The sequence below is a fragment of the Schistocerca piceifrons genome, chromosome 1 (genome assembly GCF_021461385.2).
Source record: "Schistocerca piceifrons isolate TAMUIC-IGC-003096 chromosome 1, iqSchPice1.1, whole genome shotgun sequence".
In the NCBI taxonomy this organism is placed as follows: Eukaryota; Metazoa; Arthropoda; class Insecta; order Orthoptera; family Acrididae; genus Schistocerca; species Schistocerca piceifrons.
This window is the reverse complement of record NC_060138.1, coordinates 673209072-673227365: the sequence shown is the minus strand read 5'-3', so window position 1 is coordinate 673227365 and position 18294 is coordinate 673209072. Positions and strand designations below refer to the sequence as shown.

The window sequence follows — 18294 nt, the reverse complement described above, 5'->3', positions numbered from 1 at the left end:
AGAGTTCTATCCATGACCATGGAACAAGAGCTAGACACAACTTACATTTGCCAAGAAAAAATAAACATAAAACTCAAAACAGCATTTTCTACCAAGGAATAAAACTGTACAAAAAATTACCAAAAGAGATAAAAGAAATTGCAAAAATACACTTATTTAAAAAGGCAGCTAAAAAGTACCTGTTATGCAATACATTTCATACATTGAAGGATTACTTAGATAAAACAGAGTAGGGGTTTGGTTAAAAAAAATATATATATATATATATATATATATATATATATATATATATATATATATAATGGAAGGAAACATTCCACGTGGGAAAAATTATATATAAAAACAAAGATGAGGTGACTTACCGAACAAAAGCGCTGGCAGGTCGATAGACACACAAACAAACACAAACACACACACAAAATTCAAGCTTTCGCAACAAACTGTTGCCTCATCAGGAAAGAGGGAAGGAGAGGGGAAGACGAAAGGAAGTGGGTTTTAAGGGAGAGGGTAAGGAGTCATTCCAATCCCGGGAGCGGAAAGACTTACCTTAGGGGGAAAAAAGGACAGGTATACACTCGCACACACACACATATCCATCCACACATACAGACACAAGCAGACATATTTAAAGACAAAGAGTTTGGGCAGAGATGTCAGTCGAGGCAGAAGTGTGGAGGCAAAGAAGTTGTTGAAAGACAGGTGAGGTATGAGTGGCGGCAACTTGAAATTAGCGGAGATTGAGGCCTGGCGGATGACGAGAAGAGAGGATATACTGAAGGGCAAGTTCCCATCTCCGGAGTTCGGATAGGTTGGTGTTGGTGGGAAGTATCCAGATAACCCGGACGGTGTAACACTGTGCCAAGATGTGCTGGCTGTGCACCAAGGCATGTTTAGCCACAGGGTGATCCTCATTACCAACAAACACTGTCTGCCTGTGTCCATTCATGCGAATGGACAGTTTGTTATCTCCCACTTCCAGCTCCACTCCCTCCAAAACCTCAAAATTCCGATCAACACAATCTGGAACCACAACACCCTAATTCAGTAGTTAACCTTTCCTCCAAACCTCTCTCCCAATCCGAAACCTCTGTCCTATCCAAAGGCCTCACCTTCAGCCCCACTCCCAGATTCAACCAAACAGCCCTCGTCAAAGATTTACTGTCCTACACCCGTACTCTCTGCTGGAAGTATCACTTTGCCACGAAGAAAAATGATCCTAATCCTACTCCTAATGATCCGACTCCTCAAGACACCATCCAAATTGAACCCTGCCTGGAACAGTTCCGTCCTCCGTCACAGCGGGACCCACCTCCTCTTCCTCAAAATCACCCTCTCCAAACCTTCCAGGAATTTCTGACTTCCAGCCTTGCATCTCAATCCTTCTTAAAAAACCTTAATCCTACACCCAACATCACCACTGCTGAAGCCCAGGCTATCCGTGATCTGAAGGCTGACCGATCCATCGTCATTCTTCCGGCGGACAAGGGTTCCACGACCGTGGTACTTGATCGTCGGGAGTATGTGGCTGAGGGACTGCGTCAGCTTTCAGACAACACCACATACAAAGTTTGCCAAGGTAACCCCATTCCCGATGTCCAGGCGGAGCTTCAAGGAATCCTCAGAACCTTAGGCCCCCTGCAAAACCTTTCACCTGACTCCATCAACCTCCTGACCCCACCGACACCCCGCACCCCTACCTTCTACCTTCTTCCTAAAATCCACAAACCCAATCATCCCGGCCGCCCCATTGTAGCTGGTTACCAAGCCCCCACAGAACACATCTCTGCCTACGTAGATCAACACCTTCAACCCATTACATGCAGTCTCCCATCCTTCATCAAGGACACCAACCACTTCCTTGAACGCCTGGAATCCTTACCCAATCTGTTACCCCCGGAAACCATCCTTGTAACCATTGATGCCACGTCCTTATACACAAATATTCCGCACGTCCAGGGCCTCGCTGCGATGGAGCATTTCCTTTCACGCCGATCACCTGCCACCCTACCTAAAACCTCTTTCCTCATCACCTTAGCCAGCTTCATCCTGACCCACAACTTCTTCACTTTTGAGGGCCAGACATACCAACAATTAAAGGGAACAGCCATGGGCACCAGGATGGCCCCCTCGTACGCCAACCTATTCATGGGTCGCTTAGAGGAAGCCTTCTTGGTTACCCAAGTCTGCCAACCCAAAGTTTGGTACAGATTTATTGATGACATCTTCATGATCTGGACTCACAGTGAAGAAGAACTCCAGAACTTCCTCTCCAACCTCAACTCCTTTGGTTCCATCAGTTTCACCTGGTCCTACTCCAAATCCCATGCCACTTTCCTTGACGTTGACCTCCACCTGTCCAATGGCCAACTTCACACGTCCGTCCACATCAAACCCACCAACAAGCAACAGTACCTCCATTATGACAGCTGCCACCCATTCCACATCAAACGGTCCCTTCCCTACAGCCTAGGTCTTCGTGGCAAACGAATCTGCTCCAGTCCGGAATCCCTGAATCATTACACCAACAACCTGAAAACAGCTTTCGCATCCCGCAACTACCCTCCCGACCTGGTACAGAAGCAAATAACCAGAGCCACTTCCTCGTCCCCTCAAACCCAGAATCCCCTACAGAAGAACCACAAAAGTGCCCCACTTGTGACAGGATACTTTCCGGGACTGGACCAGACTCTGAATGTGGCTCTCCAGCAGGGATACGACTTCCTCAAATCCTGCCCTGAAATGAGATCCATCCTTCATGAAATCCTCCCCACTCCACCAAGAGTGTCTTTCCGCCGTCCACCTAACCTTCGTAACCTGTTAGTTCATCCCTATGAAATCCCCAAACCACCTTCCCTACCCTCTGGCTCCTATCCTTGTAACCGCCCCCGATGCAAAACCTGTCCCATGCACCCTCCCACCACCACCTACTCCAGTCCTGTAACCCGGAAGGTGTACACGATCAGAGGCAGAGCCACGTGTGAAAGCACCCACGTGATTTACCAACTGACCTGCCTACACTGTGATGCATTCTATGTGGGAATGACCAGCAACAAACTGTCCATTCGCATGAATGGACACAGGCAGACAGTGTTTGTTGGTAATGAGGATCACCCTGTGGCTAAACATGCCTTGGTGCACAGCCAGCACATCTTGGCACAGTGTTACACCGTCCGGGTTATCTGGATACTTCCCACCAACACCAACCTATCCGAACTCCGGAGATGGGAACTTGCCCTTCAGTATATCCTCTCTTCTCGTCATCCGCCAGGCCTCAATCTCCGCTAATTTCAAGTTGCCGCCACTCATACCTCACCTGTCTTTCAACAACTTCTTTGCCTCCACACTTCTGCCTCGACTGACATCTCTGCCCAAACTCTTTGTCTTTAAATATGTCTGCTTGTGTCTGTATGTGTGGATGGATATGTGTGTGTGTGCGAGTGTATACCTGTCCTTTTTTCCCCCTAAGGTAAGTCTTTCCGCTCCCGGGATTGGAATGACTCCTTACCCTCTCCCTTAAAACCCACTTCCTTTCGTCTTCCCCTCTCCTTCCCTCTTTCCTGATGAGGCAACAGTTTGTTGCGAAAGCTTGAATTTTGTGTGTGTGTTTGTGTTTGTTTGTGTGTCTATCGACCTGCCAGCGCTTTTGTTCGGTATATATATATATATATATATATATATATAGAAGTAAATAGCAATAATAATTATGAAACATCCATCATTCCACATAACACCTTTACACTATGTTTTTTTCCTTCTTTTTCCCCTTTTCTAGAACAACTTACCCTTCAGAAAATAGCCCACAGATCACCAGTGTGTGTGTGTGTGTGTGTGTGTGTGTGTGTGTGTGTGTGTGTGTGTGTGTGGAGTGAGGTGTTATGAAACAATGTGTGTATACTGCGTACAGTGCTGAAGGTGAGATATGAGTTAACAGTGTGGCATTACATTATTTGATAAGTTATTTGTTAAAAAAGTATTGTATACCAGGAGTAAATCTGATGATTGTCTCTAACTAGAAGTCTGTAAATGTATGTATATATGAATTAGCTTATTTTAAATTGGTCTAAACTTGTAAATAGTTTGACATGTCCTATATCCTTGTAAAAAGAGATCTATGGATGAATAAAGCTGCTGCTTGTTCTACAGAGCTAGAGGTGAAATTGATTCTTAGTCATCCTGTACAGCAGCTGTAGTGTTCCTCTGGAAAAGACAATTTCCCACATCATGAGCACTGGTCACTTTTCAGGTTACAGACAGACTGTTAACTCCCCAGTATTTTCTGTCCAGCTCTCTTATGTTAGTAGACAAAATAACTTAACTCATGTTTATATAGTGAAGTTAGTTTCAGTTTACTATTTACTGTTGTTAAGTGAGCTATTATGTAAAAAAACATTAACAGCTGGAGCTGTCAGCTATTAACCATACTGAAGAGCCTGTCCCAAGAGTAACACACTGTTCAGTTCAACAATGTCCATCTCATTGTCTCCATTATCACTGTCTGGTATAATTTTCACAGTGCAAGGAATGATAAATGAATGATAAAGTTAAGTTCTGCATGTTTCTGGCCATTCATTAATGCACCAGCAAGTGACTACTGCACAATCACACAGCTTAAAAATCAGCTGTCTATGATAGACAACAGTAAAGTGCCTTTGGAATGTATTTTACATAGAATCTCGCTTAGCAACAGCAAATAATACTCATTTAATAAACTGAAAATAACTCCCCCATATAAACATGATCTCAGTGAAGATGTTTTGCCTACTCACATAAGAGAACTGGACAGGAAACGCTGGGAGATAAGGCTCGCCTGTAAACTGAAAAGCAAGCAGCATTTGTGTTTGGGGGAAGCTGCCTTTCCCAGAAGAATGCTACAGGTGCTGTATAGGATGACTAAGATAAATTTACCCTCTAGCAAAGTGCAAGAGTGTGCAGATGAAGACTCTTGTCCATATATATTTCTTGAATTAGTATTATTAGTAACTCATATCTTTACTCCTTGTAATGTTAATGCACTCTGTGGAAAACAACCCCCACCCCCAAGCACATCTACACACTGCACACTGTGAGCATTGGTATAATTTTGTGAAAAGCCTCGCAGTTACTTCTTGAGACGCAGTGGAGTAAACAGAGTGTGGAATGACCTGTTCACTTATCAGTTTGCGAACTTATGAAGGAAGGAAATTCACAACCTTCCACTACAATTCTATATCCCCCCCCACATCTCCAACATGTTACACCTCCAGAACAAAATTCATCCCATAATGTGGCTGCACTGTACTTAGATGTAGTACACAATTTTAATATTTGTTCTTAAAGTACTTCACACAACAACAAACCTTAATTTTATACCATTAAACACTATTAAATAAGGGTGATTTTCTCATTTGGTCCAATGCAGGTACTACTAGTTCTACAGAAAAAAATTAATAACACAATTTTTGTAAGAAATGTGATGTAGTTTAATTCTGTATGAGGAAACATTTTCGCTAGAAACCATAGTTTTTGATTCATTCAAAAGGGGGGGCACCTCTAAAAGCTCCTCACCCCTGCGCTAACACCCCACCACCTGCAATTCCTTTGGAGACAGCTGAAATGTGGAAGGCGGGGCTGTACAGGGGAAATGAACCAGAAGGCAATACTACAGAAAGTGAAGAGAAAGCAGATGAAGATGAGATGGGAGATATGATGCGGCAAGAGGAATCTGACAGAACACGTGTGCCTAAAGTTGACACAAGGCCTGTGGAGTAGACAACATTTCCTTAGAATTACTAATATAACTGGGAGAGCCAAACATAATGAAACTTTTCCACTACCAGACTTCAAGAAAAATGTAATAATTCAAATGGCAGGTGTGAATATTACCAAACTATCAGTTTAAAATGGAAAATATGGTAGAAGCCAACCTTTGGGAAGATAGTTTGGGTTCTGGAGAAGTTTAAGAACATACGAGGCAACACTGATCCAATGACATTTCTTGGAAGGTAGGTTTCAAATGCAAACCTACATTTATAGCATTTGCAAACTTAAAGAAAGCTCTTGACAATGCACACCCTTTGAAATTAAAGAGAAAGAGCATGAAAGGGGAAGCAGTTGTTGAGAAGGAAGTGAGGCAGGGTTGTAGCCTATGCCTGAGGTTATTCAAACTGTATACTGAGCCAAACAGTAAAGGAAACCAAAGAAAATATTTGGAGATGGAATTAAAGTTCATGTAGAAGAAATAAAAACTTTTGAGGTTTCTAAAAGACATTGTAGCTATGTCAGAGACAGCAAAGGACTTGGAAGAGCAGTTGAACAGAATAGACAGTGCCCTGGCAGGAGGATATAAGTTGAACATCAACAAAAGCAAAGCAAAAGCAAGGGTAATGTAAAGTAGTCACATTAAATCAGGAGGTGCTAAAAGAATGAGAATAGAAAATGAGACACTGAAAGTAGTACATGAATTTTGCTATTTGGGCAGTAAAATAACTGATGATGGTTATAAAATGCAGACTAGCAATGGCAAGAAAAGGCTTCCTGTAAAAGAGAACTTTGTTAACATTGACTATAAATTTAAATGTTAATAGTCTATTCTGAAGACATTTGTATGGAGTGCAGCTTTGTAAAGGCGTGAAAAGTGGACAATAAAGAGTTCAGACAAGAAGAGAACAGAAGCTTTTGAAATCTTTGCTACATAAGAATGCTGAAGATTACATGGTAGATCACATAATGAAGAGGTACAGAATAAAACTGGGGAGAAAAATAATTTGTAGCACAAATTTACACTAAAAGAAGGGTTTTGTTGATAGGACACATTCTGAGACAGCACGTTATAATTAAATTAGTATTGGAGGGAATTGTGGGGTGTAAAAGTTGCAGTGGGAGACCAATGGCTGAAAAGAATTAGTGGGTTCAAAAGGATGTAGGTTTCAGTAGTAATTCGGAGAGGAAAAGGTTTTCACAGAATATAATAGCTTGGAGAGTTGCATCATATCAGTCTTCATACTGAAAATGACCACCACCACCACCATAATTCATAATGAAGTGTTTTATGAAAAATAGAAAATACCATAATACAGCACTCGTGTGTTATATTATGATGAAAGAAACTGGATGATACAATACCACTTGAAATTCATGGGAAAAATAATTTCAAGTGGTGACTGAATTTTAGGCTGTATCTTAATATTAATTTCATTATTACTGTTACATAAATTGTGGAGATGTAAGACACTTCAACATGATGTCACTGGTTTATCTAAAAACGCAACATTATATAAAATTAAATGAACTGAGTAACAGTTGTTAAAAAAGAGTGGGCAACAAGGATGGGAAAGATATTTTTGAAAATTGGAGTGTAAAATGTAATATGGTCTCTTCAAGTGTTTAAGTGAATCTGATGGAATAAAAACAAGCCCAAGAATGAAGGCAGTAGCATTTAAAAATAATTGGCCTACATTTTAATGACATTGGCCACAAAAGACTGCCAAATGCATTATCACATATAATAAAAATATAGCACCTATTTTGAGTGAAATAATTATTGCAAAAACTTCATAAGTTTTCTTTTTCTGAAACAAATTTTGCTTGTTTTCTGCTTTTATTATGTGTTTAATCTTTCAACAAAGAAAAAATTCTGTTGAGAAGCAGTAGGATTTTCTCCTCGGCATAATCAGTTTTGTTTTTTGGTCACTGTAAGTATGGACATTGTAACATGGCAGTTGACCACAAGTGTAAACAAACATGAAATTTGACTGCCCAAGAATTGAGAAGCAGTGTGGCGGACCAAATCCCACACCCTACTCACAGGGCAGCCAACTTTATATGTGTGTTCGGTTTTCCTGCAAATGCAGAACTGACAAATGATCATAGTGATGGCCGATCCATTCCATTAATAATGGAACAGGATTAATTTCTTCACTTATTTGAAAATAAGAAAACAATGAGCTACACACACTCCAAAGCAAAGTAGCATGTACAAAGCAGTTGCTTGCTGTGGATGACAACATTGTAAACTGGGTGGCAAATAAAAGTGTATGTTTGTTTGTTCTAATATGAAAGTCTCCACTGCTGCGTCCCCTATAGCAATACGCTGCATATCTTATAGAGACCATTCAGCCGCCCACAGATGACATGGCACCAGAGTATACCTTATAAATGCACTAATACACTGTTGCATTTATCATAGGTGCACTCTTTATTTTTAAGAGGTTTTCTTACGTACATTCTCTTTATAATTTGGGCTTCACTAGATGTTCCACAATACTAGTAGCTGAAAATTGGTTACTTTTCTATAGTTATATGGAGAAAATAAAGCTACTTCAAACTATTTGTGACAATTGTTTGTTGCTTGTTTTTAAATTGCTAACTGTGTAATAGGAACAGCAGTAAGAAACAAAAGGTTATGTAAATTTAATGTAATCAACTAAGTGAAAGCTGCAACTTATATATTTGATCCCAAATGAATTTTTACTCGGAAACAGAGTGTGGCTGATTTGAAACTTCCTGTCGGGTTAATCTGAGGCGAACCAGGACTTGAACATGGGACTTTTGCCTTTTGCAGCCCAGTGCTCTACCTACTGAGATATCCAAACATGACTCACAACCTGCCCTCACAGCCTTCCCTATGCTAGTACTGGCAGAAGTAAAGCTGTGAGAGCAGATCTTAAGTAGTGCTTGGATAGCTCAAACAGTACAGCAATCTAGTGAAAATACAGCTGTGAGCATGGGTCACGCTTAGATACCTTAGCTGATAGAACTCTTGCTCACGAAAGTTACAGGTCACAGGTTCAAGACCTAGTTGTGACAGTAGAAAAATTTTGGGAACTGTCCCAATTATTAAAAGCTTACTGTCTAATGTACTGTGGTGTAACGTATCACCCCTTTAGAGTCATGTTACCCCTATGTCTACCTAGCCAATAAATGATGGTCGCAGTGGTTGAATCCATTTACTAGTTAAATAGTTATGAATAGAGAATTATTTGGAGGCTTTTTTTTTTTTTTTGCATGAGTCATGATACGGATGGACTCTTTGCATCTTCCAGGTTGGATGAGGTTTGCAGTACTGTCAGAAGTTGGGGTACCTGTGGGGCTTTATGTTTGTTCCACGATTTAGGTGTCCCCACTTCGCATAGCAAGATGTGCCATTGAGTAAGTGAACAAAAGAAGTCCTCAGAACTGTAAAATGTTTCACCCATTCATTCACATACTGTCAGATTTGAATGTACAAACTGAAACTTTACATACACCCAATGTTTCTCAACATCATGTAATGGTGTCTGGAGATGCAATATAACTGTTCTTAAAATAAAAAGCACTTTCTATTCATTGTTGAAAGTTAGACATAGTTGAAGACTTAACAACTTCAATACAAAATTTGTTGCAGAGGTGATGAAATCTAAACTCGTAGCACCTATGCAGTCTTATCTAAATGTTTCATTAAGTTGCTGCAGTTCAGAGTTCTGGGTAGAAACAACCTGCACCTGAATAAAAGGAAGGAACTGGAATTGTTTTAATTTGTTGGCATGTGGAAGCAAGTACAGAGCGTCCAGTGATCGGTGGATGACCCCATACTCTACAGAAATAAGAGGTTATAGCAAATCTGAAGCTCACAGAGAAGTGGCACTGGCCAAAGAGTAGACAAGGTGCGCTCAGCTGGCAGCTGCAGAATTTATGATTATAACACAATATGAATAAAGAAAAGAAACAATGAAACCATTGTTCATTTTGCACTGAATTTGTTTTACTTAGTGGAGGGGCAGGACTTGTGCCAGGAATTTGAGGGTTTGTCTGGAGCATTTGGATTTAATGTTGAGAATTTGCATCTGCCAGCTGGTGGGCAAGTATCTGACAACTCTTTTAATTACTTGTACAGTTTCAACAGAATTCTGACTTGTAGGTTCATTTTGGTTGTTACAGATTGTAGTGATTGGTATGATAGTAGTCACTCAAAAATGAGTTATTGAGCTTCACAACCTGTACCATCTAAATTCTTTGGCTTGTTACCGGCTTTCTTGATGTTCAAGATGGGAGTTATCCTTACAACACATCCTTCATTCCAACAACCCTCCTGGCCTCAATCTCTGCTAACCCCCATCCTGTGCACCTGCTGCCTCTCCCTATCTCACACACCTGCTGCCTCCCTCAAAGCAGTCAGTAACCTCTCCTAACATTCCCTTTCACTCCCAGCCTCTTTTCTCCTCTTATTCACTCCACACACATCTATCTGCCTAACTACAGTCCCGAGATTTTATTCAGCTTTTTTCTCAGTAACTGACATCGTGAGGATTCCATGGCTATACTTTAATCTATGGTATAAAAGCAGCTACTAACCATTAACCTAAAAACACTTTCCTTTTAAAATATTTTATTTTTCCTTGTCATCACCAGTTTCAAACTTTTATTCACAGTCACATGGCATATTACTAGATGAACTGCTAATTGGGTGACAATTGTTTTGTTTTCCATGGTGCCCTGCCATGAAAATATATTAACTGATAAATGTTCATAAGGGGACTGAATATAAACAAAATTTGTAAATGATGGGTGTTGGGTGCTTAGCAACAGTACTTACAGTGAACATTTCTGAACAGAGTCAAAAGTTCACGTTTTTGTTATTTTCCATGTAGCAGTCCGAAGGATCATGGTAAACACACCTCAGTGTTATAAACACTTCCATGAAATCACAAAGTAAAAAATGGCTAACCATTAGCACTTTATCAATGAACGATCTGATTAACAATCTGATTTCATACACACTCCACCTGTTTAACATGTACTGATAGCTTTACAAAGGTGCTACAAAGCAAAGGTATGCATTGTTTACATTGGTGTCAGCGATGAGATGAAAGGTATGAATTTACCACTGGTACATTTTACGCAGTAATAGATGAATAATCGATGTGCAGCAGAAAGTAATTAAACATAGTTACTCATTAAAAATTGTATGAAATAATGCTTCCTAAATAAAAATACCTCTTACACTTAACAAATGTTACATAGTTAATTTAACAGAAACATCTGAGGCATATATTTATGTTAGACCTGATGGAATTTATTTGTGTGTCACATGTGTGAGAAATTTTTGGAAGTTTTTCAGGTAAGCAGAAAAGGGAAATATTATGAATATCTGTGAAGAAATAGAAATGTTTAAAGACAACAACTTATCACCACACACACACACACACACACACACACACAGACACACACACGCCGCTCAAAGGTTTTTATTAAATTATCGATGGAACACATGTTAAGTATAAGAGGTATTTTTATTTCAAACACATTATTTCATATGATTTTTTAAAGAATAATTACATTTAATTATTATTGCCGAAAATGTATAAACGGTAAAGTCATATCTTACGCCTCATCTCTGACACCATTGAACAATGTATATTTTTACATGCTCCATAACATGTTCGTAAGCCATAATTAAATGATAAATACGTGGTGTGTATATGAAATCAGGTTGTTTGTTGGAAAATTGCTAATGGTGAGCCATTTTTTAGTTTGTGTTTTTGCAGAATTGTTTAACACTGGGGCATGTTTACCGTGATAGTGCTGCATGGTACATGAAAAACAATAAAAACACAAGCCTTTAAAGCTATCAAGACATGTTTACTGTAAGTACTAGTGATAACAGCCACTATGCAATTTCCAAATTTCATTTATCTTCATACGCCTTTTGAATATTTATCAGTTAATATATTTCCATGTTAGGCACGATAGCAGACGAAATAATTAGCAGTTAATCTTATAATGCAGCCAACTGACTATGAATGGAAGTTCAAAACCAGTACAGGCATGGAAAAATAAAATATGTTGAAAAAGGAAAAAGACTTTAAATTAGTGGTTGGTAGCTGGTTTTATAATATAGTTTATTATTTTTGCAGCTCTCACACTTTAGCATTATCTCTCTCTCTCTCTCTCTCTCTCTCTCTCTCTCTCTCTGTGTGTGTGTGTGTGTGTGTGTGTGTGTGTGTGTGTGTGTGTGTGTGTGTTACTTTCCATACCTGAAGTAATCTTTTCACTACAAGCAACATTTCTCAACATTTTATTGAATGAATTACCAGCTCTGTACTTAAAATTGATAAACTGCCTGACTGTCAATTATAAAAGTCATCATGTTATTACTGGGAATAGTTTGCAGATCAGTTGTGCAGCTTACAACAATACTCGGTGGGAGTAAGGCATTGTACCATCTCTCTTAATGAACAACAGCATGCACACAGGGATTTTAGGAGGATAGTTGTTCGATCCAGCACACAATTTTAATCTGCCGGGAAGTTTCATATTTATCGGCAATTGTTAAGAGAAGGATGAGTTATTTAAAAATATTCATTTACAAATTTAACAAGCAGAATACAGTGAATGACCCAAAAATCTATTTTTGAGTTTTTAGCAAAATTTACAAACTGATTGCAGCATCAATATCTACATTCTTGGTTTCAAGCTTCGCCCAACTTTGTTTTCTATAGTAAATAAAAATAGCAGTATTTTTTGTTATGCAGGATACCATGGGAAATGGAAAACACATGCAATACCTGGGAAACAACTGTATGAAATACAAAATTTTAGAAACAGTGTCTATACTTTAGAGTGTTATGTGCATTTTCTCTGCGCAAAATTAATTTGTATTGTCAGTAAACCCATCCAGACAAGTCTGAAGCAACCGATTTTAGATAGAGTTAAAACACCAATAAAAAGAGCATTTACAAGACAATAAAGGGATGATTTCAAAGGTGAAAACTTCACAAAATTTGCTAATAAAAATAGATTGTACTGTTATTACTGACTTTTTTACACCTCTTTTGCATTCATACTTTGCAAGGGAACATTCTTTGTTTGGTATACAAAAATTCCAGTGAATACTAAATGTCCTATCTTTGTTCATCATTATAATTTCACTCTAGTTGCCTGGGTATGGATTACAAGAGCTCTCCACTTGTTTCTGGGCAATATGGGGATGGTTGGGAGTGTAGTATCTTTCAAGCTTCACTGACCATTCTCAAGGCAAGCCTAGCAGTCTGGTCCACACCAGACATCCAACTATCACTTGTCCATGCCATGAGCTATCATCTGGGCAATGGTGTTGGTCCACCATCTAAACTTCATATGGGGGACCTGCTTTCTTGCAGACATGATAGGGTCAAGGGCTACCAACGGCTAATGAAGCAAACTCCAACAGAAAACTTCCAACAGTGTTAGTCCTGGCAGCCTGCTGAAGGATAAATATTGATTGTCTTCAGTCACAAACTGAGCCTTGGTTTAACTTTGTTATGAAAAAAATTTATATATAATTATATAATATGAAACAATTTTGGTTGTTACTGTTTAACTAAGCACTCAAAGTCTAGTCATAATGTGCTGATGCAGATGTAACCGTAAATTTGCACAGTGCACAGAGATCATTCATAGCATCTGAAAGTGCAAGTCCCTTCCTAATGTTGACACCTAATACGCTTCCAACATTAATTTTATGTTCTGCCCTTTGCCACGGTGTGTGAGAAACAAGTGTGGGAGAAAGGTTAGGGACAGTGTGGAGATGCCATTATTTTACTGATATTATGGTTGTGTTCTTGACTGACCCTCAAGTTGATCATTATTCCGAATATGAAAAGAGGTCTATTTCTAAGTCCTTCGCAGATTTAAAAACTAAAGAAGGGGAAATGAACACCTGCAAATGAAGATAAATGTACAATATTTAATCACAACAGCAACACTTGCAGTGAAGCATGAACGAAAATGGCCTTTTCTCACAGAGTATCGTTTCACCAACTTATCCCACACACCTTTCTGCATTGTTTTTCTCCTTCAACTGTGATAATTCAATATGATGTTTCTCCTTCATTTCCAGCAGCATTTTGTCCCTCTGAGAAATCTCTTCACTGAGCTTTTCCAATTTGAGCTGTGTCACATCCTGTTCACTGTCCACCTAAAAATTATAGAATATGGACTATCAGCATATATCGATAGTTAAATACAAAAGGAGAAAGAAAAAGGAAAGCAAACAAAAATATATGACTGAACACAGTAGGACAGAAGAAAAAATAGGAGTGAGTTATTTGGCTGTTTCATTGGTTCACTGTGGAATATTTATTTATTATGAATGAAAACAAGCAAAACTTTTGTAATACTCTAATCTAGCATTTTTGAACTGTACGCAGTCTTACACCAGAAGCATCACGACGGCTTCACACAAATAATAATGAGGTCTATTTGCTTTTTAAGAAATAGAGCTACATGTGCTCTAGCAGTGATATGTAGTGAGGCAGCAAGTAAGTGTTGTTACTATGTCAGTCTTGTATTGTGGAAGAAAAATTTGGTTGAAAAGGTATTCATTACGTTCTCACTGCTTTCTGCACTGTTTAAAAGACTATAACTTTCAACCGAGTGAAGAACTGAAGTTTGTGTTTGTGGCTCATTTAACTGAACTCAGTGATTATTTTTCAAAGTATTTTACAGAGGAAACTGACTGTTTTGCAACATTTTGCAGTCATCAACATGAAATACAGATTGAAAATGTACACCCAAATATGTGTGAAAAATCATGAGAATGATGAAACAGAGGAAAAAGGGGGAAAGAAAATGAAGTCTGTGGGAGTCAACGATAGCGAAAGGTGAAAACTCACCAAAACTGGCTAGAAGTCACGATATCAAAGAAAAGACATAAATAATATATAAATATATATTTTACTGTAGGTAGCAGATCTGAGGGTGGATAAGTATGAAGAAGGGGGAGGGCAGATGTGACAGGATGAGGTAGAATTACTGGCTGCGAACTGGGATAGAACGGAGAAATAGTGGGGCGAGTGGAGGGGTTCATAGGATGAGATACAAGATCGTGTGGCACCGGAAAGGTGTAGGAAATAACACAAGAAAATATGGGAGAGTGATCAATTAGAAGGTATGGATTAATGATATCGTTGGGAGTCACGTGGGTTATAATGTGCTACACCAACAATCAGCGTGGTCTTATAGCCGTCTGTTGTGCACGGCAGAAACGGCTGATACAGTGTGGCTCGTTAAGTAGAGCATGCAGTGTGGTTTGTTAAGTGACAATAGAAACATAGGACAGAAGAGAAAGGAAGATGGACATTGAGTATAGTGATGCATTAGAAAATAGTAACTAAGGAAAACAGCACTGGGTTAGGATTGAAGAAATGCCATCAGGCAAAAATCAAACAATGGAAAATCCAGGATGGACTATAACCATATTGTGAAAAGGAAAGTTGCTAATCACAATGTAGCGGAGATGCTGAGTAGCAGGTAGACACAACAGAAAGACTGTAACATATAATAGCTTTCAGCACATAAGGTCTTTGTCAAAATTCAATATTGTTACATTCCATCCTGGAGTTTCAATTGTTTCAGATTGAAAATATACAGCGTGTTACAAAAAGGTACGGCCAAACTTTCAGGAAACATTCCTCACACACAAAGAAAGAAAATATGTTATGTGGACATGTGTCTGGAAACGCTTACTTTCCATATTAGAGCTCATTTTATTACTTCCCTTCAAATCACATTAATCATGGAATGGAAACACACAGCAACAGAACGTACCAGTGTGACTTCAAACACTTTGTTACAGGAAATGTTCAAAATGTTCTCCGTTAGTGAGGATACATGCATCCACCCTCCGTCGCATGGAATCCCTGATGCACTGATGCAGCCCTGGAGAATGGCGTATTGTATCACAGCCGTCCACAATACGAGCATGAAGAGTCTCTACATTTGGTACCGGGGTTGCGTAGACAAGAGCTTTCAAATGCCCCCACAAATGAAAGTCAAGAGGGTTGAGGTCAGGAGAGCGTGGAGGCCATGGAATTGGTCCGCCTCTACCAATCCATCGGTCACCGAATCTGTTGTTGAGAAGCGTACGAACACTTTGACTGAAATGTGCAGGAGCTCCATCATGCATGAACCACATGTTGTGTCATACTTGTAAAGGCACATGTTCTAGCAGCACAGGTAGAGTATCCCGTATGAAATCATGGCAGTGAATCGAGGAAGTACAGTACATAAGGACGAAACTAAAATGAGCTCTAACATGGAAATTAAGCGTTTCTGGACACATGTCCACATAACATCTTTTCTTTATTTGTGTGTGAGGAATGTTTCCTGAAAGTTTGGCCGTACTTTTTTGTAACACCCTGTATATAGAGAAAGATACGCAAGACACAATTTATAATCTTGTGCTGAGATTTGACGACTGATGATCAAGAAGCAACTTAAGTCTATTCACCCTACATTTCAAGTCGGATGTCACGTGTTAAAGGTGCTGCAGATATTTATGGTCAGGTCAAGGGACCCACGAACCAAAGAAAGTTTGAAAAGCACTGTCCTAAGTAGTTTTAGCTGTCAGTCCATCGTCAGACACAAAGAAATATATGAGCGGTCATGTATTTTGAGAGATGGGAGTATGCTTTCGGGTGTACATGTGTGTGTGTTAATGTGTGCATTTTTGCTAGAAAAGGAGCTAGTGCTCAAAAGGTATACTGTTTTCTGCTACATGTCTCTGTGCTTCATGCATTATTCCACTATTGGTGAATGGTTGCCTTTTCTCCCTTAATTTATGTGTTGCTCCATCCTGGAATTTCCATTGCTGCTATATAATTACTGATGTTCAATATAAGACAGAATGATAATCTATTCTTGAAAATGCCCATCAATGCTAGCTCTAGTGTTATACAACTAGCTAATCCTCAATATCATGGAAAATACTTTTTTATCTATTTTGCTCTTATCAATATTTGTTGTTAATGCAAAAGGGGAACCTTCTTTTCTGATATAAGCTTTCAACGCCCCACAAAAAACAACACATAATGGGTCATAAGTAGCAATAAACTGCAAGACAGAAAGAAGTTTGAATAAAATAATTTCAGTGTTATGCTGCATCACTGTAAAACATTGTATTTGTGGTGGTCCTCTTCAGGGCAACATACTGCCAGAGTCCCTATATACTGCTTTATTTCAGTAGCCAGAAGTGTACTGACATCACACTCTGGGTTGGCAGTCAACAGTTTTAAGTACAGATGCCTATGAAGAAGTGACTTAAGGTCAGCTATTGCCAGTGCTTATCTGGAACATGGGTGGTAGCAAAGAACAAATCAGTAGCTTGTAACCAGGGTAGTGTTTTCCTGCAGAGAGACAGTGATACCATATGGCAGTTTTCTTGTGGCCGCTCGTTTACACTTTAAAACCTGGGTCAAGTGGAGTTGCTAGCTGGCAAACGTGCCCCCAATAGCCTCTCTTATTTTTCGCTGCTACATCCACAACTGCTGAGCAAGCTGTTCAGCTATAGCTTATTTGTTGTGCTGCCCCACATATGCATGTTGTTTGTACTCCAACATGGAAGTGCTAATCAGTCACACAGTTTCACTAATGCTAACTTAACTGCATACACAACAAAGTTTGTGGATGCCTGTAGTGTGGGGAGCAGATAAAGAATCCTTTGAAAGCCAGTTCTCTGACCCTGCTGCTGTTCGGGAACACTAGTTTAACTTCTCCATGGAAGAGCATCTGTCTACACAGTTGACGACACATCTCATGTAAAGTAAGTGAGCAGCAAGAAGAGGTAGTTATGTTCCTTTGTCTGTTTTATCTCCACTGCACCCTGCTGCTATATCCATTCACATGAAATGTTGTCCAGAACTCATTTAATTCATGTTGGAGATTTGAGAGCATCACCGATATGGTTAGCCTGGGCTGTCAGCAATAAATAGCACAGCATTCCCTTGTGCTGAATGGTAATGTGAATCTACATGCATATATCTGCTGGTGAGTCTCAGTTTCCTAAACACTTTGTGTCCTAGTTTGCTGTTACATCCAGAAATGAATTTTTGTATTATTTTCTATTTCTAGCGTGAACTGTATATTTTTATGTAGGCTACTGAGGTGCTGACGAAATCTGCATAGTTCTTCTTCCCCATGTGGCCACACAATGAATGTGTCATAAATGTATCTCAGCCAGCAACATGAGCACAGTGACACAGAACTTCACACTGTCTGCTCAAATGCTTACATGAATAAGTCAGTTGCTACAGGTGAAAGGTGGCAACCCAGTGCCACTCCATCTATCTGGTCACAGAATTTGTCCTGCCAGCTAAAATATTTTGATGACAAGCACAGTTGCACCAAGCTGCAGATGTCTTGTGGTATATGCTACTGTAGCATACTAAGGGTTTCAGCTATAGCCGCTTTGGTAAACAGTATTTTACATCAGAGCTAACTATTAAATTCATAACTAATACTTGCTGTTCTCATACCAGTTGATCGAAATGTGTGGAATCCTTAACATAACACTTCATGTGG

The 18294-nt window shown here is 39.4% G+C and overlaps 1 protein-coding gene across 4 annotated transcripts in view; it reads right to left on the bottom strand.

Annotated features, from left to right (window-relative positions):
- LOC124709038 overlaps positions 1-18294 on the bottom strand; it is a 342602-nt gene that overhangs the window by 98219 nt on the left and 226089 nt on the right. For all 4 annotated transcript variants that reach the window (XM_047240687.1, XM_047240709.1, XM_047240701.1 and 1 more), the window contains exon 22: positions 13770-13912. In XM_047240687.1, the coding sequence (XP_047096643.1) occupies positions 13770-13912 (143 nt within the window). The remainder of the gene's footprint in view (positions 1-13769; positions 13913-18294) is intronic.